Here is a 24,646-nt window from a genome sequence, read left to right as displayed (position 1 = left end):
ACGTGTTAAAACTTTGGACCGGGTATTCCGTGCAAGACTGATGGATCACCGCCTCGAACAATTACTTATCGTCTTTTGTAGGATTTCTGACCTGAAGCGGCTTCAGATAGGAAGGACAGCAAGCTTGGTATTACTCATCGTAGCCTTCCTTCTGTTCTTGCCCAGTTTTCACCATGTGCTATATGAAGGAAGGGATACAGTGGTTTGACACAGTCAACCTACCTCAGTCAGCTGAAACGGAACCATCGGACAACCGAAGATTGATGATGTCATAGTCCATATTGTTGTTTTAGCCTCTACCTGCGATGCACCTGACGCAGCATTCATCAAATGTGGTGCACATCTCAGGTCTGAGATTGATCTATTACGAAGCAAGACAACTCTCCCAGCCATTATTTTACACACGTTCCACTCTTTTGAGGCAGGTTGGGCGTTACTTTTTATCATACTGATCGACACCAACCTAAAGCAGAGTTGCACTGCTGCAGATATGTGAAGGATCAAATACGTTATTCATTCGAGGACCAAGTGACATCGTAGGAGCCCAAGCTTCTAAAAGGACCTGGTGTATCTTAAACAGAAAATTGTCCATCCCCTGTAGAATATTTTCCTCCCGGTTTCTACTTGTTGCGGTTTGGAGACGTTGAACTTGAACAAAGATGAGCAACTTTCCCATTAGTATGTTTGGTATAATTCAGAGTCAGTGATCTGAGCGGAGAAAAGCATTTGATCAGCAGATTGTGATTCATAGCCGTACGGTCACGTTCAACAGGTTTTGTTGAACAAGAGGCCGTTTATTATAGAGAGGAGGTACTACTTATGCAGTCTTGCTTATCTCAGCGGCAAACCTTGCTTTGTTTATATATTTTGAGGAAGGATTGTGTAGTTGAACCCCTTTGTTTGCTACGGTTTTCTAGTTCTTCATAACTCCAATAATGTACTCCAATAATGTACTAATATACTGCTCGCACTTCCATCGTCATATCACACCCCTCACCACCACTATTCAGTTTACAGTATCCCACGCCACATCTGTAGTACCTTCGTGGCGCTACTCGGTACATTTGTGCAGGGTACTTTAACCCGTTTGTGAAAGTACAATATGTGTTTTTCAATGCTATATGAAGTAGAACATTGATGAGCGTGGACAGTGACTAGTACATACGCAGGCTTCAACCAAACGAGTACAGTAGTCTGGTGGGCGTATTCCCAAAACAGTCGAAAAACCTTCATTCTTTCTCTTTCCTCTTCACTCATTACGCGATAGTCGGTTAGTATATTTGAAAGTACGTACTACGAGGAATGCTTTTCTGTGATTCTCGGCGTTCAGGAACATCGGAGATCCAGCAGTTACTGTCTGCGTCGAATTTTTGTTGTTTGGACATGACAAAATCGAATCTGCAGACTGATGTTGACAGACTCAAAAATGCACTACGTTTTCTTGGGATCCCTCAGCTTCTCATCTGAAGAATTGACGCCATCGCGGATGAAATTTCATTTCGGCAATAGGTTTACTGTCTGCGTCGATAGCGCCCTTGGTGAACTGAACCGTATCCCAGGTGTTCAAATCAGTGGGAGGGAGGGATAATCGCATCGACAAAGACACGAGCTTGAAGGGTTCACGAATGGTACACCAGAGTCACTGAAGGGACTGAGTCACCTCTTAACTGATAAATCTTCCTCAGCCGCCTTTCGTATTGTCGCTTTGCCTTACGGTACCTTCAGGATCGACAAACAAGCACACCCAGCGGCTCCAAAAATTACAGTGTGGTGTACACTTTAGCCAGTAGACTAGGTAACCTGTGTCACATGAACGCGCATTTCAGTGCGCAGTGCGGTTACAGCTTACCAAACCCGAAAGCAAATTTCTCATTTGCCCAGATTCTTTGAAAGAGTCTGTATCCACAGTTTTCTTGTTGAGGTTCCGTAGCCGTTTTTTGAATACTGTCACTAATTTTCGAATCTACCTTCCGTGAGATTCAGGGGTGGCGATTTAAGCTGCCGACCACACACTACTCATTCACTTCATTAGTAATGTACGCTGGTGCACATACAGCTTGTCTTCCAAAAAAAACGTATTATCAGGTAGTTCGACGCACGGAGACACCTTGTAATCCAAAGGAAGGACGTGAGCTGAGATTATTCTCGGTGGCTCAAGTCTAGACAAGCGATTTCAAAAATCTGTGATTAGATTCAAACTACCGTCTGAATCGCAGAGCTTTTTACCCCCCTCCTTATGCTCAGCGGAATTGACCGAGAAGTGTGCAGTGTATGACCTGGCAACAAAGTATGTAAACACTAACCAGCAAACTGAGTCGGGTCGACAACTGCCAACCCTTTGGATGGGGACGCCGGGACTCAACTCACCAACGGTTAATAACACTGGCCCAATCGCGCAGTCAGTGGCGCTCGTGCATCAACTATTTCGCCTTCAATGCATAGTTACCCTGTTCCTTAACTAGACGTGCCATCATCTCCAAGACTTGACTGTATGTCCTACTCTCTCCCACTTTCCGTTGATCGAAACTGTAGCAGCTGGTACTAGTATGACTATGGTACATGATGTATGGCTGATGAATTGATTTTTTATTGAGTTCGTGTCTTAGCCACTGGGTACATCATTCTTGGCACTGGGCTCAATGAAATACGGTTCATGAGCCATCAACCTCCATAAGTCATGCTGGATACATGAAAGGGTCGTCTTACGCGCAAAACCGTTTTGGTTCAGTGGTGTACTGCTTGGGATAGATTCAGAAGTACTAATTTGTTGGCGGTGTTTCGCGATACTACGGAATGAGCACCATCCTTGTTCTAAGTACTAAGAAACATGATTTATTTATACTGCCATTGGCATTTCTGCATCAGAAGTTGAATTTCCCAGGTGTGTGTGGTTCCCGTTGAGACTCCCTCTCCACTGAACTGATGCCGTCCCGGCGTATTCGCCTTTTAGCGGGGTAATTCATGGCAGCTAGAGCAAGTAAATGTTCATACAGTTCATACAGTTTCTGATAGCCTCAGTTCGACTGAGGTTGTATTCGAGTGGCCCGACTATGTGTTCCCTATAGCCATACTTTCCCAATTTATTCGTGCCAACGCCCAACAGTTCTTCTCATGATAACTAGTTCATGACTCATGACTGGGATCACGTGCCACCTTGTAATAAACTTTAGACAGTTAACTTACCATTCGTTGCTCCACTTGTTTTCCTCAATTGTTCAAAAAGAACTGCTGCTTGATGGCTCGATGTATCTGGTCTTTTATATATCCACCTTTTCGCCCGTTGAGCTTCTGTTCAATGGATGACTAGTCCTGCTCTTCTTCTTTTGTCATGTTGGTGACACAGGTCAAGTGTGAGTTGTACCTTCCCAACTCTGTTCCGGAAACAGTCATGTCTCTTACGCCGTTTGGTATGACTCCCTCATCCACAACCAGCAATCACACAAGCTGCAGTTTCACAAGCAGTCCGTTCTCCTCCGACTCGCCTTCCCTATCTGACACATCCTCTGTACCTCGTTCAACACGACTGCACAGTTCCAATCCTTTGGACAGTGGGATGACCAGTCTGGATGAGCATAGTCTGGCGGAACCAGACGGATCGAAGTCAACCAAATTAATTGAATGTGCGAACCCTGATGCTTGTCATCTTTTGGCTTTACCGGGATGTGCACAGTATTTTGGGGACATTTTCGTACGAGTCGACTCTTTGGAACGATTTGAAGGTTACTCCGTCCGTGCGTTAACGTTACGGGTGTGTTTTCCCTTCTGACTTTCATATCTGTTACTCTGTCTCTATGATGCCTATAATGTCTACTTTACATCCCAGTCTGTATCGCATCGGACCTTAGGTCGGTCGCCTTTCGTAAAATGTGTATTGGGAACTTTGATATGAGTTACTCCAGATATCCACTAAGCATTCCCACTTTGGTAAGAAAACATGAGCTTGCGAACAGTCACGTCTCTTCGGACAAGTACAGCGATGAGGCACGAATTTAAGTTTAAGTACTCTAGTGTATTCCTACTTGTGGTATAAAAACAACACTGACGGAAAAGTTTGGTTCGTGGGCCAAGACAGTGTCAGAGGTTTCACTCATATCTTTTGCTGGCAGACAGGCGAATTGCTTATACGAATAGCGATCATTTCGGTTGTTTTAAGCATTGGTTAGTAAATAGCCTTCGGTCAGTTTTCCGGTACTCGACAGGTTACGCTGAATAACTCGGCCGCAATAACCCGGTGTCGATCAGGTAACTGGCGACAGAGCTTGTATTTAGCTGCCCCGGCTTTTTGGCCAATCGAAAGCTGCTCCTTGATTCTGAGATTTTCTGAGCGTCGTGTCGTCCAACCCAAGTTGTTTGCAAATGAATGAATATGTAGCCTTAGAGGAACCTTGGGAGTGGCACCCTTCCTTGAAATTGTATTGAGCATTAGACCCCTATGGAACAGCATCCTCAGTTGTGCTGCATTGAACGTTCGCCGTAAACAGACCATCAGGTATCGGATTAGCTTTTCGGAAGTGATCTCACTTTTAAATGGTAGTTGAATCTACATGCGCTTTTTGAGACTGTTGGGCTTCTTTAACACTGAATGTTTTTTCCCCAATCATCCGTACGAACTACTCTGGATCATCATCGTCATTATCATCAAAGACAGCAACTTCCGTGTTGACACAGATGCTTCACTGCCGGACAACCACAAGGTTGGTCTAGTTGAGGGAGGGGACCTAGTGCTGGCCTATGTCAAGCGTTCTGAGGAGCCTACACCTCCAACCACTCAGTTGGACAGTCTGAAAAGAAACTGACAGCACGAACGCCACTGACATCGATTAGCCGTCATTTCTTGCAACGTCTCCGTCCAAGCACAGACGGGGTCACGGGGACCCATCCTGGAAAGCGTACGACACCAACAACCAAACTCTTCGTGATCTCTTTCACACCTTTCTGCCAAGTCATGTGGTGTCTACCTCGCGGTTTGCGCCATCCTGAACGAGACACGGAGAACAACACTCATCTCGGTAGGGGGTGTTTAGACATGCGTGGCACATGACCGAGCCATCCTAGTTGATGAGGATGGATGTTTTCTTGGATTTAAGTACCTGCCGCACAACCAAATATCCGTTTTCTAACCACCTCATCACTAAAACGTTGACGCCATCCAAAACCAGCCAAGCTTCTGAAGAATCGGTGGTCGAAAACCTGGAGACGCCTCACATCTGTCCGCAGAGGCCGTGTCTCGCACCTGGTACACACGACCCTTGAGATCTAGTGAGATGCCATTTTGACGCCACAAGTGACGCGAATTAGCAAACGTGATTCGAGCCTTTGAGATTCTCGCATTGACTTCATCAGACACTTCCGTCAGAGTTAATACTAATACCGTGGTAGTAAAGTTTTCCACAATCTCCAGTGATTCTATTGGATAAACATTCTCTGTGAAAGTTTTCTGGAAGGCATGCAGTTCAGCACCCAGTTTGGTCGTTTGCGCAGATTCTATAGGACAGGGCGGTTTCCTTCCTTATTTCATACCCAAAAAGTTGTGGAACCTGGTGCAGGTTTACTATACCCCTCTCTGAAGTGAACTCTCTTGGCTTATAGTCCCTGTAAAATCAATAAACTAGAGGTTCTTATTGGAGTCTTGTTCCTCAGCAAAGTCAGTCTAAGTCCAGTCAACAAGCTGGTGAGATTTTGTCTCGACGGTGCTTTTGGCAGTAACCGTTAAACGTGAAAACTGACTAGTAATTTTCCGTCTGTAAAATAGAGTATTTCCATGGTGACATCTCTTGGGGAGTAAATTGACCATTTGGGTAACCACAAGGTTTCCCGAGCGCGACTTCTAGTGAGAGGAGATGCAAGGTTTTTGTGAGAAGCAATACTGTACTGAACGCCCTCTCTAAACGGTCGAAGAACCGCGGATCTCTGGTTCGTATGAAGGCTTTTGAGGAATCAGTGATACTAAATTTATTCTTTCCGTTCCTTCGTGGAAACATGTAGATCAAATGAATGGTGTGTGCGCTCTCCATTTAACATAGATTATTGTCCGCGTTTTTATCAGAGGCCTTTAAGTCGAAGCAGACTCGTGAACTGCTTGGCTCAAAGGAACTGAGGTGTGCATTACTCCATAGCCACGGTCATCTGATCTCTTCTTATGGCGCCTGCATCCTAATTTTTTACTGGCTTTCTTCACTTATTGTTAAGATTCCCAAGCGGGATAACCTGTTTGAGAACTAGTACTTGACGCGTTGGTAATTCACAATTCAAACTCCAGTACGCATTCCCCTAAGAGATATGTACAACAGTGAACCCATTGTTGCGATCCTCTTGACTATATCAAAACGCTATTTTGTAGGCCTGTTTTATCCCGTTGTACTTTCTGTTAGCTAGCTGCGCCCCAATTATCGATATGTAGCGCAAATGTAGTTCTTTGTCAATCTGCTATCCATCCTAAAACAATGCACGCTGAGGCAGCCAGCTAATTTACCCAGTTTTACGCCAGTTGTCCACCTACGCCACCCACGGTCGGGCTTTTTTCGCCGTAGTTATGCAACCAACCGCCCAACACATTGCGAAACTAAGCTGTCGTTGAAACTAAATTGTTTCAGTGTCCTCACGTCAGTTAGCGGAAATTTCGTGGGACGATTCAGCCAGAATACGCCCACATGCAATACTGCATAAATAGACGGAGGGAAAGTTTAAACCACACACTAAATTGGTTGCTTAGAATTTCCCCGTCTCCTCTCCTTGTTTGACTTTTGGATTGAATTTGACATTTGAACGTAGCAGCAATAGGTACCATATAGTAGCTCAGGAAGAAACGGGGGTGCGTGTGACATCCTTTCCGATCAACCCAGTGTTTGGACACCTATAAGACTATTCCATATTGTTTGTTTCAGAGACGTACACTTCTGGATCATAAATTGACCACACAACACGTTGTGGCTGATCGTAGTGACTCGGTTCCGAAAGTCCCGACTCTAAGCACTGTTGGCATATAAATTTGATCAACTCCTCTAAATAGGGCTGATATACGTTGTAACGCGACACCCCTGGATGAATATTTGAGTTATGTTTGACGGAAAATTGGTAATTTATGATCTCATCTCATCCTTCTTCATCTTCTTAAGTTACCTGTCTTAAAAAAGACTCAAAAGAACTCATTTTGAGTTGATCTGTAATTGGAGGAATAACGAAATTGAAAATAAATAAGGTCTCATGGAGGACCAAAACGAGTATTCGGATGTACCTACACCTCTGGCTGGAAACTCACTTCAAGCACCCTCTTACTGACGGTCCGCATCTTAGTCTTGCATCGTCTTCGGGTACAGATAGGATTACTCGGCCCAACTTCGGAAAGCGAGTTGAATCGACATTACTGGGATCCTTAGTCCTCATCTCCTTTGTTCAGTCAAGTACGGGTGATCTTTGTATGCTTTTGGGCACAAAAACAGACGTCCTGTTTTTTATACTGGCTGACTTAGCGTGTACAGCACGTCTCCAAGTCATGCAGTGTCTATCACTGGCTGCTTTCCTCTATTGATTGTTATTGTTTCACCAAACACACGTTTCCTTATTACCGCATTTTGAATTGGCTATTACCAACCTGCATTGTTCAGAGCCAACATCAAGATAACTCCTGCTTCCTCTGCTTAAGGAAGCCATGTTACTATGTGTTTCAACCTAGCAAATATAACAATTCATTTCCCTTGTGACGCGAAAGGTGGCCTTCCTTCTAATGAATCTCAGCAGCGAAACCTCTGTTCTTCAAATGTCGCAGTTTCGTCATGTATTTTGCTGTGTAAAACAGTTTAAAAACGGTCAGAGATACATGTGTTCACTCGGAAAATCAGCGAGTAAGTACGTCACTTCTCATAAAACTCAATTTCGAGATGGCACCAAGGTTACACCACTTTCCCCACATTTGTGCTTGTACTTCTCGTTCAAGATGTACCCGAAACTGGTATTAGCCTCGACTCTAATCTTGTTTGCCATGTACTTTATGGGATAATGCGCTGCTAAAATGGTTGTTCCCGCTTATGAAAGAGCAGCGTTTTTCGGAGAAAGTCGTGATAAACGGATGACCTTGGTAGTTCTTAACACACCATACGTGCTAGCTGATCGCTTCTTGGTGTGACTATTCCAACGAAATTCCACAGAATCGCTATCATCTCTGTCGAATGACGGTATATTTATGCATATTTTAAAGCCGTGTCATGGATGTTTGGTAAGCTTGCGGTCTATCCGAGTGGAGTCTCCACTCTGATATCCTTAACCAAAAAGTTACACTTGCATTATATGATTTAAGATTGTTTTCGACCCATTTCTCTTTTTCGAATTCTTTTATTGAACCTATTCGTCCGTTTTATTCTAGCATAACATGGAAGAGCGAAAGGTCGAACACTTTTGGTATACCGCTTGGCCAGATCACTCGTCGCCAGACACTACTCCGGCTTCTGCGCGTCAGCTCTTGCAGTTGGTCAACGCTACGGAAGCATGCCGAAAACTTTCACCTCTGTTCCATCCTCTCCCTTCATCTTCCTCAACGGTGAAAGCAGAATCATCTACTATCCAGCGTGATCTTCTCGGGACTGTTATGCCCATCACTTCACTAGAAACCATCCGAGGATGTGATCCGCACAAACATCCTGCTGGTTCAACTACGCCAGCAACCACCACATCTACTGCTGATGGTCCAATTATCGTACACTGCAGTGCCGGTGTGGGTCGAACTGGGTGTTTCATTGCTCTGTGCATCGGTTGCGCCCAGCTTCAACGTGAAGGTGTCGTTGACATATTGCGTATTGTGAGTCGCCTCAGGCTAGACCGAGGTGGAATGGTACAAAGGAACGAGCAGTATGAGTTCATCCATCATGCTCTGCTCGAGTTTCCAGCCTATCAGGAATGTCAACGTCAAAGGGAAAATCAATAATGAACGATCGATGCTACACGAAGTCCACAAGGGCCGGTTGCTTTTGCCACTACTACTAGACTACCTCCTTGTCTTTCGTCTAACTTGATGTTCTGTTCCTCTACCTACAGGTTTCTGAACATGGAGATAAAGTTCCGGGTCACTCTGTAACACTGTTTGAGCAGCAACGGTGACAATCATAAAACCTACCCATTCGTCTTTCACTTCATTTTTGGTTCCTTTTTTCACCACATAGACGCCGATCAGAGCTACTTATCGACTATCCTCTTGCCTCAACCGTGGATTATTCCTCTCACTCTCCCTCTCAGATGAACAATCGTCTTTGTGTAGTTCTGTGCCCCGTGTATTGGATGGTTGTAACCGAAACAGACAAATAATTGCTGCGCTTTCATTCGAGGATCGCCTGTTACACCGCGGACACTGATTCGCACACCTGACGGGTGGAGCGGCTTGTTCGCTTTTGCGTTGGCTTTCCACGTGCACACGTGCGAATACAAAAAGCGCACACGAGCAAACAAAGAAAAAGACATTCGGTTGGACTCCATATCCGCCCGCGTGTACTCTCTGCTCTGCATAGGTGTCTGTATACCCTTCCTGTAGGTATGGGTTTGCATTCCGATCCAATATTTTGTCTCCATGGTAAAGAGCAGGTAAGACGAACTTGTCCTGTGCACTAAGCCGTCGACCAGCTATTGATCGACGCTTTGTGCGTCTTGACGATTGGAGGTTACCGACTTCCATTCACTCGACGCTGCGCGTATATGCTAGTGGAATGTCCATTCATTAGAATGTGGAAAAGTGTCCAATCACGTTCAAGTTTTCCTCTGATCGCCCACGCGTGTCTGGTAGCCACAACCCAGACCGGCAGCTACCCAACGGACGTGCATTTCCAGATCTACCGACGCACCCAACAGCCATGACGCCCACGGTGCTCAGTTGAAAGACTAGTAGACTATTGCCCGACCGATTCCCTGAAACATCACGTGTCGCGCACATCCTCGCTCGTACCTGAGGCGTTCCCTTCTGTGCATTGCTTGGTGTGCTTTAAAAGGGAATATCCGTGATTTTACCACATTTTTAAAAGGATTTGTTGGGCTTCCCCATTTTTGTTCGTCTGCCCATCTAGACGTTTGTATTTTGCGATTCCCTTTACGAGCGTCAAGAATTAATTGCAGACCACTTCGTGCTGTTCATTTTTCACATCACCCTCGTCTACAATGTTCTTGTGTTTTTTACACGCCTCATCCCCAGCAAAGCAGTTTGATCAGATGTTTACCTCCACAACAGCACCTACCTTTCACAAGATTCATGCATTTCACCGTGGTTGTTTACACTGAACAGATCACAATAGTGTTTAGCATGTACAGTTTTGACTTATCATTATTTCGTAACTGTGAGTAATTCTGTTGCCATCTTTCATTTTATCTGCTGCATTGATCAATCGGGCATCATGCAAGCTGAAAAACTACAGGTGAAGATGACCGGGGCCCTTTTGCCCCTCATAGATCCCATCTCACTCCGTTGTGGCCGTGCATCATGGTATTGAAAATCCGCGCTTGCTGCCACAGCATGTTTTTTATCTATCTACCTGTCTATCAATATTTCAATTTCTTCTCACTAGTATGGTTATTATCATTTGTATTTTTGTAATATCTTTTTCAGTCTTTTTTCTCAATACTCTGTGTGAAACTACGCTGTGTGCGAACCATGGAATTAGATCAATTCGAAAGCTTTTTGTCATTTCAATATTGTGCGTTTTCTCCTCCAAAATTCGCCTACCTACCCAAGTGTGAGTTAAGTGCAAATCCCTGGGGTACGTAATAGTAGTGGTCTAGTTACTATCAATCCGCCTCAAATTCCGACCGTGGTAACCACAGATTGTTACAAACTCACCAATGGAGAGATGCTTGATCCTGTCAGAGTGCCTTCAACCGATACAGTCCTGCATCTTGAGGGACAAAGCATGTCGAAAACTGTTCTCAAGCTAGCTGTTGGGATTGGTTGACTCTGTATCCACTCGTCTGAGCAGTCTTTCTCCCTTTCCAACATAGTGATTTCGGTTAACCTTGCTTCGGTACGGACTAGCCAGAATTGTCATCCTGGGGCAGAAAGATGACGGTTATCACTTCTTCTCAGCATCCAGTCAACTCAACAGTTTTGTTTCCAGATTGTTGGACTTGTTGGGTTTTGCTTCGCTGAATTACATTATTTGGTCTCCTCCACGGGGCTCGCCTGCAGGCATCTGAAGAGCTATTCTGTTTATTAGGCAAGGAGAAAATACCGGTCAAAGTGATTTGATTATTGACGGTTATCATCTCCGGTAGTTCGGAGCTGCTGGAATGTCAATCCAGTGTCACTTGGTCGTTGTGTATATTTTAACGTATGAGTTGTGTATTTGGCCAATGTATACGTATGTCCTGGCCGTGGATTGCAGTCTCAATGCCTCCGCTGCCATGGCAACTTGATAGCAAGCAGAATCCGTGAATCGTCCTTGTTTTCCAATCATTTCCACTTCCACCGATGTATGCAGCCTATTCGTTGTTTTCATCACTGATCCACTAAGGTAACCTCCTTGTATTCACCTCAACGCCTTCTACACGGCCAATCACGGGATATACCAGTGATTCACAATAGGCTTCTTCATTGTAATTTGATTGTGATTTGGTTGGAATGTTTCATCTAAACCTCCGTTTACGTTGTTGGTTGATGTGTGTGATGTGAGATGGTTCAGTGGTTAGAGCGTGAATTTCCTGACCGAAAGGTCCGTGGTTCGAACTGGACCTCTGCCTCTCGACTTCCCTTGCCCACCCCTCGTGCTTCCTTCGGCTGGCATGGCAGTTAGGCACCGTAAGGGTGCTATAGCTGAACGATGTGTGGCATCTTTGCTGGTTACCATTCTGATGTCCCTTGTTTTTAAGTGTGTTGGCCGAATAGTGTCCCTATGAATACCACGAATTTGTGGCTCGCAAGGAACAGCTGTGATAACCGTCTCGTATTCGAGTTTCTGACGATTTTCAGGCTTGTTTCAGTCGTATCGAGCTTTTCGTCACAATTGACTCCTTCATTTGAACGAATTTATTGCGTTGTATCAGTTTTGGCGCTCCGCACGTAGCAACTCCCCGTCATATCCGTTCCTCGTCGTATTTCACCAGTTAATCCTACAACCTGGGCACATTTTCTTTGTGTAAGTGCAGTTAGCCATGCAGAACGATAACTCGAGATAGCCGGATTTTGCATAAGCATGTCCCAAAATCAGTTAGGTATTGATAGGGTGCTTGTGTGTCACTATCAAATTTTATTCAACCTGAGAGCCAAGTAGAATTTACATGGTTGACTGTTCATCCTTGATACTACTCGGCACAACTATGCAGCTATAGCGGACGAGTTCCCTGGGTCATCTCCAAAAGGCAGATAGCATAGGGACACCCAGTCATCCTGCTTGCGATGCTCCCATCGCATCCGTTTAGATGGCCAGTGCTATTTCAACGCATCAACCGAGTGGTGCGCATAACTTTTGCGCGCCTACTCATGCTTCGTTCATTCTGCCTCATGTAACTTCTTTTATGTTCCGCTTACGAAAAATGTGATATCTCATAACATCAGTCTCATGATGCTTACACGGAGTCCCTACTGTATATCATTTCCTAGTGGTAGGAACGCTGCCTCATATTAATGGTAGTCGCGCAGACTTGAACAGCACGTACGAGCGATGGTGATTACACTTCGTGCTCGATCACAGCAACCTCTGTAAGCGTGCTCATAATGTACCTGTCCTATACACTCTCGCTACACGGCATTCGTCACACATTTCGGAATCACATAACTACGCAACGTAGCGCTGTTGACTCGCATTTTTAGAGTGAGGGACATCGAAGAAAGTATTCGTAGATGAGCCATACTAGCGTCTAATTTTCTTCTAAATCTCGTGAAGTCACCTCAGAGGAATCACATCGTAGCGATTCCACTGCTTGCGCCGTTAAACAGGAGGCAATCGTCATATATATTTAGGGGCAAGCAAAGCCGATCATGAGAGGGACAAACAGTCAGTCAGATGGGATAGTATTCGATGCTCACGGAGTCACGCGATACATTCAACTAGATACAGTGGCACAGAAGAGCGCTTCAAGGCGAAGTAACATACATAGTTTCGACTCATCAGGCGGAGGTCATGTACATTGAAGGATACTCATAAACCGGGCTGCGGTTGGCCAAGCTTGAGCGTTGTCCTACTAGCTTCCGAGAATCAGTATGTCAGCTGCGCTTATTTCGAGTCTAATGCAAACAAGTACGATGAACAAACTCATTTGGGAAATGTGTGAACTGAGTGTAATTTAGGCACCACGCGTTTGAATCGTTTTAGATGACGTGGCTAAAGGTTGGTCTCTCAACTGCACAGAGCTTACCACGCACTGTGAAGTTCAGGCGGCGCACCCAGCAGCAGTTTCCGATGATGCATACCAGCGGTAATTTGATAAGTGTTTTAAACCGACCCCACAAATCTAAGAAATTACGTGCAAAATATTTTCTCAGAAGGTATAGGCGAAGTTTCGACTCAAGCCAAGTATAGAATCATAGGTTTTTATAACATTTAAGTACCATTTGGGTTGAATCAGCCCTCGGAGAGGCTTCGTTGCTTAACAAACGCAGGGCTTTGGCATCACCTTAGTCTTGAAGAGGTGAAGAAGGGTATTCGACCAGCCTTCGATTGGACGCAAAATAAATACAACACTGAGGGCATACACTCTCGGTAGGAATCATTTGCTGAGTTTTCAGAAATCGCATAATGCGCACTGCATCCGTACCTGGACGAATCAAATGAATGGACCCTTTAGCATTTAGTGTGCGTAACCAATGCGCCACCAATTAAACCACTGATTCACAAATGAATATGATATCCAGCATGAGCTGCCATAGCTATTTAGCACAAGATCGACTTTTTAGCTGCCTTGCTCGCCTGCGGCGTCATTTTACGTGCAAAAAAATCGTTCAGCTGTAGCACCTTTTCGGTGCCTAACTGCCATGCCACCTGAAGGTTGCAAGAGGGCTGGGATACTACCAGGTTGCCCAAGCCTAGACAGGGGAAGTCGAGAGGCAGAGGTCGGGTTTGAACCACGGACCTTCCGGTGAGTAAATTCGCGCTCTAACAACTCGAGCCATCTCACCCCTGCAAGGTGTTATGAAAGTATTGAGTAATTGATACAGGATTCTACTTTGTAAAACCATGAAACTCTTTTGTGCTGTTCCTCTTAGTAGAAAGTATGTGATGCCATCAGGATTTACATGTACCCCCTTCATACTCAGTGTCATGATTTCGAGGAAAGCGTAAACTGTAACTGCCGAAATTCAATTATGCAACTTCCACTTGTGTTTACTCAGCGTCACCGTGAAGGAAATGCACTCCAGCACCCGGATTCTACATTTTGCTACACATGATGCTTAGACTCCCATTTGATGAAATGGGAGTCTCGGCGTTCATGCTACTCATCTTCAATAGATTGACTTCTTTCCCCTAATAATAAGTGATCGATATGTGACATTTCTAGCATTTCCCTCACCAGACCTCTTCCGGTGCCTCATTTTTATCTCATCCCGAAATCATCACTCTTTTGAAATGGATTGGCATGGCTCTATGACAGTGAATCGCTAATTTCAAGCAGTAATGCTGATGCACTGAGGAGGAGGAAGACGATGGCTCTGGTGATGTGGTTTTGGTCACGGTAACGGCTGTAATGGTGGTGGTGACTATGGCAAATGCTTGGACTGTGATTAAATAACGTTTAAAATTTATGGTCACAGTGTACCCTTCCATCAAACAAATATATGTGATTAGTAACCACAGAGTTACCCCTGAACTGGCAGGGCCCAAACTTTCAGTCAAATAGATGGTCTCACTTATCAGGAGTGGATTCTCAAAGTGTCATTGCCATCGGAATTAGGAAAGTAAAGTGATGAACAGAATCTGACGGTAGACTAAATGAGTGTGTCAGTTCAACCGAACGTCGTTGGCCGCACGCAGGAGACCACGCCATCCACCATGGGCCAACAGCCATCTGCCCATTTTGGCGTCCAAATCGTTAATGGCGTGTTCAACCAATGTCTTGATTAGTAGAACCATGCCACAGTCCAGGCAACTGATGCAGTACACAGCTGTGAATGTGATGTAAACAAGGAAACGCCCCCAGTTTGCCAACCCATCGGCCCAGATATTTTCCAAGGTGTCCATAAAGTCCAGCTGTGCCCGTTCGGGCGTTGATAGTAGCATTGCCTTTCTGTTTTCAAAACGTGGTTTGAGTTTCAGTTCCAGCTCTTCGGCTCGTTCCACCAAGCGCCGTAGAATTAGATCCAACACCACGTGCTTGTGTGTTTTGCCACGATCCTTTTCGAACAAAGTGATTCCACTGTACCCGCGCAGACATATACGATAGTAAACGTAGTCAATTATAACCCATTTCAACACTTCCTTTGTAGGAAGCAGATCAAGGGGGCAAACTGAATTGTATATATTTGAATCAGCCTCAAGCTTCTCTTCAATAAACACAGTTTGTGCGGCGGACATAGCCAATGATTTGAATATGCTTAGCTTCTAATGAGTATCGCGTGTGTGAACAAGTGTGAGACATGTAACAATATTGATCTTCATGTTTTAAACTCATGGCCTTTCCAGTGACGTCAGCTGATCCTGCCTGTCACCCACTTGATAGAAAATGAGAGTTTTGTTGAGTTGAAGCCTACTTAACTTATACCTATTTGCCTGAAGGAGTTGCTCGTAACTGGCCACTTAATCCAGACTAGTTTGTCATACATGGTTACTTTGAAGCTGAAAATATGTGCCACTTTTTAATCAAAATTTCCTGCTCGAGGCCTGACACTACGATCTGAGTAGAAAAAAGGCTACTTCCACATAGCCGTGAAAGTCAAACAATCGTCCAGTTTTAACGTCTTTTTAGCGTCTAGCTTCCATACCAACTGGGGGAAGTACGACGGCCGAGATACTACTGGACTGTTCGAGCCTAGACAGGTGCAGTTTGGATGCTGAGGTTGGGTTCGAACTACCTACCCTACGATCAGTGAGTTTTCGCGTTACCTACTGTGCTATCTCGAACCCCCACAGAGTCACAGAAAGTATTATTATACAAGGACTAGTGGGGACAATTTCTTCTGAAGCTAAATATTTAGGCCTGCTCATGCATTCCGTGATGTTTGATATGGAAAATGGTGTTTTTCTGAATGACAGCTTGCTGAGAGAAAATACCCATCAGCATTGTCTCTTCGTAAAATCAGGTGATAGTGCAATCATATACATTGTTCTTTGTGTCTGTTCGAACACTTCTGAGATATACTCCGTAACCCTGGCAGCTGTGGATACTTGCGAAGTCGATCAATCTATATTCTCGCTTTATAGCTGCACCTTCATTCGATAAATCTAAATGAATTTAATGTTCAAAGTCGTTTACCATGACCTCCTCGGCATTGATATTCTCATCATCATCATCACTAACACAGACAACAACATCAAGAATGACGCAGATGTTTCATTGCCGTATAAGCCGAAAGTTTGTCTTTAAAGACTAGCAAGCTGAGATAGAAACAATACCGTGTGTTAATTTGGTCACAGTATGGAGCTTATGGATACTGCTTGCGACCAACCTATGAGTTGTACCACTGACTGATGAGTTGATGTCTTATTAAGCATTTAGAATTTTATATCACCCCAGGTGTGAGCACGTAGAACACGGAAACCGTCATGATAAACTGTGCGGGTCTCTAATTTTCTCATGCGGTGTGTAAATGTGATAGCCCTCATAGTTTGGCGTGGCTCGATAATGGAGTACTCAATTCCTTCGGGCCCTACTCGAAGTGAACGAAAGTCTCAACGTTTCGCGAAGTCTTGACGATTGCGGTGGAAGAAATCGGGTGCCGATTTTTCTATGTGGTGTTAACACCCGCACGGTTCAGTGCCCTTCAGAATGCTATCAGTTTCCGTCTGTTATACAGGTGTGGAAAAAACTGGTTAAATACGGACGCTGAAATGCAGATTCAGTAATAAAGAAAATAGGGTTTGATAATTCAAACTACCACCATAGTAGTTGATTGGATGCAAACATGCAAACGAGCATCCAGCTACAGCTCAGTCATAGCGTATTGAAGAGTTTTCTCAAGCGCCGGCGATATTTCTAGCTAGTCTCAGCTACTACCTGTTGCATTTGCAGCAGATGACTTTGAATACATCCCGTGAGTTTGGCCGGTATGCTGTCGAATATAGACTGCCCCGCCGACGAATTCGTTGTCCGGAGCAGATGAGATGGAAAAGAGATATGTGCAACAAGGTGTTATTATGCCACTACAAGGACGATTATGAAGTTATTATGAATACCTATATACTGTGGTGGCAAGACCATCCTACGCGTTGTACAGTGGTTAACAAAGAGACAATGGGTAGCCCCAAATGGATACTCGAGCAGTTTCTGATGTCATTGACTTTGTATCACTGTAGTCAGCCTAGCAAGGAAAAATGCTGTTTTGAAGTGCTCTCCTGGGGGCTCACCAGACAGGCGCAGTCTCAGAGTTTTCGTCAACTTTATCATTTGATGGACACAAATTGAATACATTTTGTGATGCTCACTTATTTGCTCACGAATGTGGTTTTACCGGGCACTGCACCTCACAACATTCGTAAAGAAGGGCGATGCCGGTCTTGAACTATCGGAGAGTTCTCAACAACCACCTGAGTAGTGTGTTCTATCTATACGCAATCTCGAATCTCGTACCAAAAAAACGTAAAGCGGTCTTATGCAACAAGTTTAGCTGAAGGAGAACGGGATATTCAGCCGGATTCAGTTTGGTCTCCCGGTGAAAACCAGTGTTGGCAATACTCCAGCTGATGAACAAACCAACCACATAGCTTCTAAGCCACTTTGGGTCCAGCTGTTTCGTTCATCGTTCCTATTTTCAGTAGCCATTCGTTGCAGGTCAACTAAATAATTATTTGTGTTATCCTAAGCCCGGAACGCATTCTAACACTGCGGATACGAAACGGGGTATTCTCGAACTAGAGTCCATTCTTTCTGATTTTGTTTTATTTCGATGCTTAACGGATGCCACAGACTATTTGTGTAGAAATACGGGTTACAATCCACCGTGGAAAGTCGAGCTTCAAAACACTTACTATTTTAACCCTCCGAGGCTGGCTTCAAACTACTCGTATTCAAATAGCTTTTTAGCTCGATCTCCTAATACTACAAATGATCGGTTACTTGTTCCTTTCGGTACAAATGTTTACAGATTACCTCAGTCATGTACACATTCATCAACGGTGCATTACGGAATTTTAAGATAATATGTTTACCAGACATTTTCACTAAAGAGATGTTGCATTCTCATCGAGTCAGTCAACACGTGCTTTTACAAGATGGTCCTTCTGACATGGCGAAATTGGTTTTGAAGACTGACAAAGTGAGTACCGTTTGGCGTCGTCCTTTACCTGTGGAGAGGTTTCCTTACAAACGAATTTTTCTTGCCTTTGACCTCCGATGATGAGCCTATTACATATTTAGACAGTACAAGAAAAGGTATCAGCGAAATGCACTCATTTGCGAATTAATTTGGTTTTCCGTAGCGACTGAAACATGAAGCGGCCTAGTGCAGTACATTCAGTTGCCTGAAAACATCAAAAACGGTAGATTCAGCTAGGTTCCAGGTGAGTCTCTCGAAAAACCAAATTAGTTTGCAAATGAGTCTATTTCTCTCATTTCGTGCAATTTGGTTTCAAGTAGAACATACGGTTGACGGAAACTCCGGTACTGCGCCTACCTGATGAGCCCCAAGAAGGGCGAAACCAGTTGTGGGCTGTCAGCGAATTTTAAGCAACCTTAGGAGTAGTGCATTACGAAGAAAAGGTATTGTTCTTATGCAATTATTTCCTGATTATTTTGGCCCGATCGACTTTTCGCAGTCAGCATTTCATTCGTAAGGAACTCTAGAAGACCATTGCATAAGAGTGTGTAATATTCGGTCATATTAATTCAGCCCAGTGAACCTATAGGAAGGCGCATTTCGGAAGACTAAGAATAGAAACCACTCATTAGTCGCAGACGTAAAATTTCTGTAAGCGAAGTGCACAGTAATAATGATTGAAGGGATTTTTAGGATATCTTCCGTCAATGACCTTGAGGATGACGTTTCGACTGACGCTTGTCGACTACCATCGAGAATTCGGCCTTTGCGCTACAGACGTTCGAGCCCCTATACCAATCCAGCTTTCCTGTGTTTACAAGCCTGAGCTTTAGGAATGAACTGGACAGTACTAATCTGATTAAGTGCAACCGTGACGGAACCAATGAACCCTGAGTGCATCAAAATTGTGGCCTGTTTTTGGCTTGTTGCCTGCCTCTTCAGATAGCAAGTAGGATGCCTTACCACGGCGGTGGTCGTTACTACGGCACTTGGCTGTACAACGCTTGCACCCACTCTTCAACTCAAGACGACACGCCATCGTTTCTGTCCCGATATTTGTTCGAAGCAGAGTCGACAGCGTTTAGTGAATCTCTGAATATGGTAACCATCAAAGAAAACATCCTTAAAGTAACAACAGAAAAGACCTGAGCAATGCAGGCTTGGATTCTGTCACAAGTGGTTAGATTTCATGTGACTCGAAAAGTTAGGTTATTTCTTGCAGCTTACTGCTTTTTTAAACTGGACACCGTATCGAATAATGGTTCGATCTTAATGATCAGTTGGCCAGTCTTTCGTGCACAACTGTATCGGCAAACGCTTATTCAGCTGTTCCACCCTACCTGTTCGGATATAGCCTTACTGATAGACGCTTTGGTGGCCTGGACCACCAGTTTAAGTCTGTTGCCAGAAGTTAAGGAATGTAAAACTAGGTGAAAAAGCAGTTATCTGGGTTACATTAGCGCTAAACCGGACAACGATCGTGTATTCTTCATAGATATGTATCAGCTGTCCTTCTAGGGGATCGATTTTACCTACTTGTTTGCTGCTACTAAGTAGATTCCCACTTACTGCTTTGACCATGCCGGCTAGAAAACGTGGTTTGGTCTTGACGAGTCTAATGGTGTGCCCTTGTTAGGCGGATGACTGAAATCATGTAAGTTAGAGTATAACAAAGTAGATAAATTATCTACCTTTCCGACGAATCACATCGCCTGACTGTTCAAACAGCATCTCACACTTATCCTTTGCCGGTGCCTATTGGAAAATGTGACATATCCCCAACCAACCTGACGGTGACCACTTGTGAGGTGGGTGGTCGAGTGGAGTGACACTCAAGCCACCGTGAGAGAAAAGGCTGTAAGCAAAGCCACAGTCAGCCTAATTGTACTGCCGACGTAACAAAACTCATGGCATTGTGCAAAATTAGTAGCGTTTTTGCATGTCAATAGTGTATGACCCATGGATCATCATCAGTCGTCTAACTACCTTCAAACCAATGGGATTGCTGCGATTACTGCTCTTGTCATCTGATTGTTCCCACTGGTCAAAATTAACTTTTTAGGTCATGACGTTAATGCTATATCAGAGATATCGTGTAACCCGTTTCTGGAATCCTCTCATCAGTCGTCATGCTTGTGAAAACCAAGCCCCAATAAAACACCATTGCTTAAATCCAGCCGGAGCAGTCGCATTATAATGACGAGATCCGATGATATTGATGTGATACACACTCTTCGATCCAGTCGCTCGGCGGTCTATTAGGCCATTTAAGCCATCGACTTAGATGTAGCGTTAGTGCCGGAAGGAGAGTACTCTTAAGTTTGATGAAAAATATCCGACAGTCCATGACCGGTTTCGTCATCCTCTAGGCCACTCAGGTAAGCGCAGTGCCCGAGTTTCCATCAGCCTTATGTTCTACTTGAACCCAAATGAAAAAATTTCAACAAATGTACTCAGTTTCACACCGCTTCGATTTTCAAGGGAGACTCAAATAATCACCAGCTGAATAGCTTTTTACGATATTTTATAATTTTGTTAAAAACAATGGCCCGTTTTTCACTTCTTTCAATCTCGTAACCAGTACTAGTTTCTCAGTTCACTTTTCGCCCCTGTTTTAGCCATTACCTAAGCACCGACCCGATGACGAAACCCCGAAAACTTTAGTCTTCCTTAATTCTTCCCTCCTGAAACTATGCAAATATTCAGACAAAAACGTTTTTTATTCCTGCACCGAACCCGTTCTGCCTGATTAGCTGCTGCGATCGAATAGGGGGCTTGAGAAAAGGGTACCTAGACATATTCTTTCTTGGATTTCCAGCTGAGTCACCAGATCCAGCAGAAATGCAGTCGTTCCAGCTTTAGCCGACACCGGTCATGTTGTTTACCCAATCGATGCTTTTCCATTCATCTACCGGCTTTCATACAGGCTGCCGGAGTCGATCGCAAGACGTCGTTTGGCGTAAGTCGTTGCAATACCCCAGCGCAATTCACTTTTGTGACACTGAAAATATTTTGTGCGGGTGCTTAGCTAGCCTTGACACTATAACACATGGCACCTGACAATCACACCAGTCACGCAGACGCTGCACCGTCCACTCAGTTGATCTTTTGTCCGAAAAATCAGTCGGTTGTCCATAAAATATTCTTACCGCGTTGGGCGTCAAGTTTTTGCCAACAATCTTCTCAATTAGCTAGTCAGTGAGTCGGACGGGTTTACGGTGATGTACATTATTTAAAGACTTACCCAAAACTCTTGACGATGCTGCATACTGGCATGAATGTGTTCAGAAAAACTACTGGCGACCGATTCAGCTGAGAAGTACTAGAATATTCGGTTCCCCAGATTGGGAAAGTTACCGTGACCAATGTTTTCATCATACGCTACATCAACTTCTTTCTCCAAGATAACCCAGGTGAAGAAATAATGCTTCGTAAGAAGGAACGAAGTGACCCGGTCCTAAATGAATAGTCTCTCAAGGTGCTTCCGAATATAGGACCATTTGGCCAGCCCTAAGTGTAGTAGTAGTTCTGTGGGTTTGATGCAATGTAATCGACGCCGCAGTTTCCGCCGTTTGCCACGGCCCTTTCCTTGAAAACCGTCAACATATTTACCGAAAATTATCGTTACAACGAAGCAAATGCACGTTTTGATGTACATTGTTTAGGGACAGATCGTCCGTCCCATCAGACAGATATTGGAGTCAGCTTGACGGATGACTGTTTACTTTCCCAATACAACCATATCGCCTTGGCTAAAGTAGCTCGGACAACCCTGACGCGCCCTAAACTCTACGCTAGATGTTGATTCCCCATGTGAATCAACGGTGGACAGCGGTCATTTTGTTTCTGTTCTGACTACTCATGAGTAATGTGATTTAAACCTTTTGTTGTAACGCCGTTTTGTATCCTTGCTGCTCGTTTCCTCCTGTTTCGCTCCTATCTAAATTCCGGTTATTCTCTAGGAACTGGTGTCTGTATTTCGTTGTCCGGGGACCAAACTCAGAACTCCTCGGATGGTGGGCGAGCGTGTTATCCACTGCACCACCTCGACACACGGTGGGCTCTTTTTTTGTACTACCTATATACCGCATCCGTCAGATAGCTTTTGGTGTGATTTGTTTTCAACGGAGATAACCGTGCCATCTGATTTGTTACGTGACACGAGCTGCTGCATCGTGCCGTCAACCAAAGGCAGTCCGTTACTTCCCGAACTTACTGACCGTTTTTTTCTACGCCGTTATCCCTCTACGGCCAACTCACACTGACTGAGCCACTCAAGGATCTGGGCCAGACTGTGGATGCGGAAAAATTATATCAATCCATCACTGGGCTAAAAGATGCCAGCACATGTAAGAAAAGAATACTTTTCGTTTGCTTTATTCTGTTTCCTTGATCAACTGGAGTCCGACAGAGCTATCATCAGTCTCATAAGACAGTATATTTTACGAGGTTCATGGGTTACAGCAGAACGAGAAGGCTCTGCTCCGGCTAATGGATTGACAGTTCGATAGCTAGTCCTACTGATGCCCGTTTCTTTTTCTGCTACCCGTTTCTGCTACCCACCAATAATGGAGGCGATGTATTTTGTCCATTGACTTGGAGAAGCAAATTCTAAATGCTCCTCCGTGGCGATACTTTTCGCCTGCCATTTATTTCCTAAAGAGCTCTGCACCTTTANCACTTCCTGCGAAAAATGCTTTCGATTAGACAGAAGCCAGCAGTGAGACATACTGACGTCCGTAACGTAAAAATTTAGGCGAACAGACATAATGTGAGAATAAACCGCACTTAATTATCCGGAGTTGACTGCAGCAACCTGATTATGTTATTTCTGTTATGAAATAGTGGTAACGACTGCATTCGTATGCAAAGGCAAACAAGTGAGCTCGTAGGCTAGTTTCAAACGTTGTAATTTACCTGTATCACAAAGCTATAGATCATGCAGCAAGGCAATTTTGGTTCTGTTTCTTGCAGTTTAACAATATATTTGATTCAACGAGGATAACGTACAAGAGCTAAAACAAAACTTTTTGAGTCAAATGTCTCACCGATAGCTTTCTGAATCTGCACTCACTGGACGTAGGCTGGACCAGAATAAACACTTTTAAAAATTCGTAGATTATTTTTAGTGAATGCCTGTCTGAATGCTTCTAATACACTCATCGAGAATTTACCACTTTCCAATTCTGCAACGATCATTTTGTTTTGTGTGTTAGTGAAGCATCTAAACTGGATCATTGATGTCCGACAAAAAAACATTTTTGCAAATTAATGCTTCCAACCCTTATCGGTTCCAGGCTACCTTATGTACAGCACTATTACAGTCGCGGTAAATAAAAGGCCACGAAGCTTGTAGTGTCATTCTGCAACCAACATTGGGAATATATCCCACCGGTCACAATCTGGTTTGAGTAGAGAACTATAAAACCATCTCCTGCGTGGAAAGCCCTTCACCGCAAAGTCGTTTATTAGCAAACACCAACTAAGCAGTCACAAACTATTGGACAGGAAGGTAAACCTTTATTAAACTGAACATCCTAACGCGTCATCTTGAACTTTCGTGGATATTGATTGACTACCACGAAATTGTAAGCGAACGCTGCATAGCAACTCCACAGGTTCCGTAATAACCCCCCTTCCATCAGACGCCAGACGGAGTTAGGAGAAAACCACATAACACCCGCATGTCTCATTAGTAGTATCCGCCGTTACACTGGTATGCGTTTGCGCGCAGCTAAAGGCCCTGTGGCTATATGCCTTGTGCAATTTTTGGCCCGTGGAGCATCATTCAAAGCTACACCCCGAGTCATAATATACATAATATTCCATCATACATGAGGGCGTTGAGCCACTTGAAATTCTCTTTGTACGCTTATTTATTACCCTTCCTGTTGACACTCAAGTATCTAGCTCCAAATACGCCAAAAATTTCTCGTTGAATACGGTTGTTTTGAAGACGCACTGGCAATAACCAGAAAATCCTTTTTTCCTGTCTTGGCTTGCCAACAGTGAGTTGTCACTTCAAGTAACATGAGCCATGGTTTGCACGAAACCAGGAAAACTTCAAATTGTAACCACGATGGCGTCAGTCCTAAATGGATCCGATTACGAGACTATTTAGTTATTTGGTTTCCTTCAGATGTGAGTGGCTATGGCAACGGGTTCTCACTTGAACAGCCGAGGTTCACGCAATATATCGGCTATATATATATATATATATATATATATATATATCAGCAATATATCAGCTACTTGGGTGCACTAGGTGACCACAGA

General features: G+C 44.2%; 3 protein-coding genes across 3 annotated transcripts in view; 1 reads left to right on the top strand and 2 right to left on the bottom strand.

Moving 5' to 3' along the window:
- Positions 1-7,383, bottom strand: part of T265_08825 (hypothetical protein) — a gene marked incomplete at both ends in the record, with an annotated part of 29,494 nt that extends 22,111 nt beyond the window's left edge. Inside the window, one exon of the mRNA XM_009174737.1 lies at positions 7,259-7,383. Within this exon, the coding sequence (XP_009173001.1) occupies positions 7,259-7,383 (125 nt within the window). The remainder of the gene's footprint in view (positions 1-7,258) is intronic.
- Positions 1-10,646, top strand: part of T265_08826 (hypothetical protein) — a gene marked incomplete at both ends in the record, with an annotated part of 73,842 nt that extends 63,196 nt beyond the window's left edge. Inside the window, 2 exons of the mRNA XM_009174738.1 lie at positions 3,344-3,748; positions 8,360-10,646. Of these exons, the coding sequence (XP_009173002.1) occupies positions 3,344-3,748; positions 8,360-8,917 (963 nt within the window). The remainder of the gene's footprint in view (positions 1-3,343; positions 3,749-8,359) is intronic.
- A 4,254-nt stretch (positions 10,647-14,900) lies between these two features.
- T265_08824 (hypothetical protein) lies at positions 14,901-15,473 on the bottom strand (the record flags this gene model as incomplete). Its single annotated transcript, XM_009174736.1, has 1 exon — positions 14,901-15,473. One exon carries the CDS (start codon positions 15,471-15,473, stop codon positions 14,901-14,903), a length of 573 nt encoding a protein of 190 aa, XP_009173000.1.
- Between the last annotated feature and the right edge of the window lie 9,173 nt (positions 15,474-24,646).

Source organism: Opisthorchis viverrini (genome assembly GCF_000715545.1).
Source record: "Opisthorchis viverrini unplaced genomic scaffold opera_v5_236, whole genome shotgun sequence".
Lineage (NCBI taxonomy): Eukaryota > Metazoa > Platyhelminthes > Trematoda > Opisthorchiida > Opisthorchiidae > Opisthorchis > Opisthorchis viverrini.
Note: the sequence above shows the minus strand (reverse complement) of the source record. Positions and strands in the feature narration are given on the sequence as shown.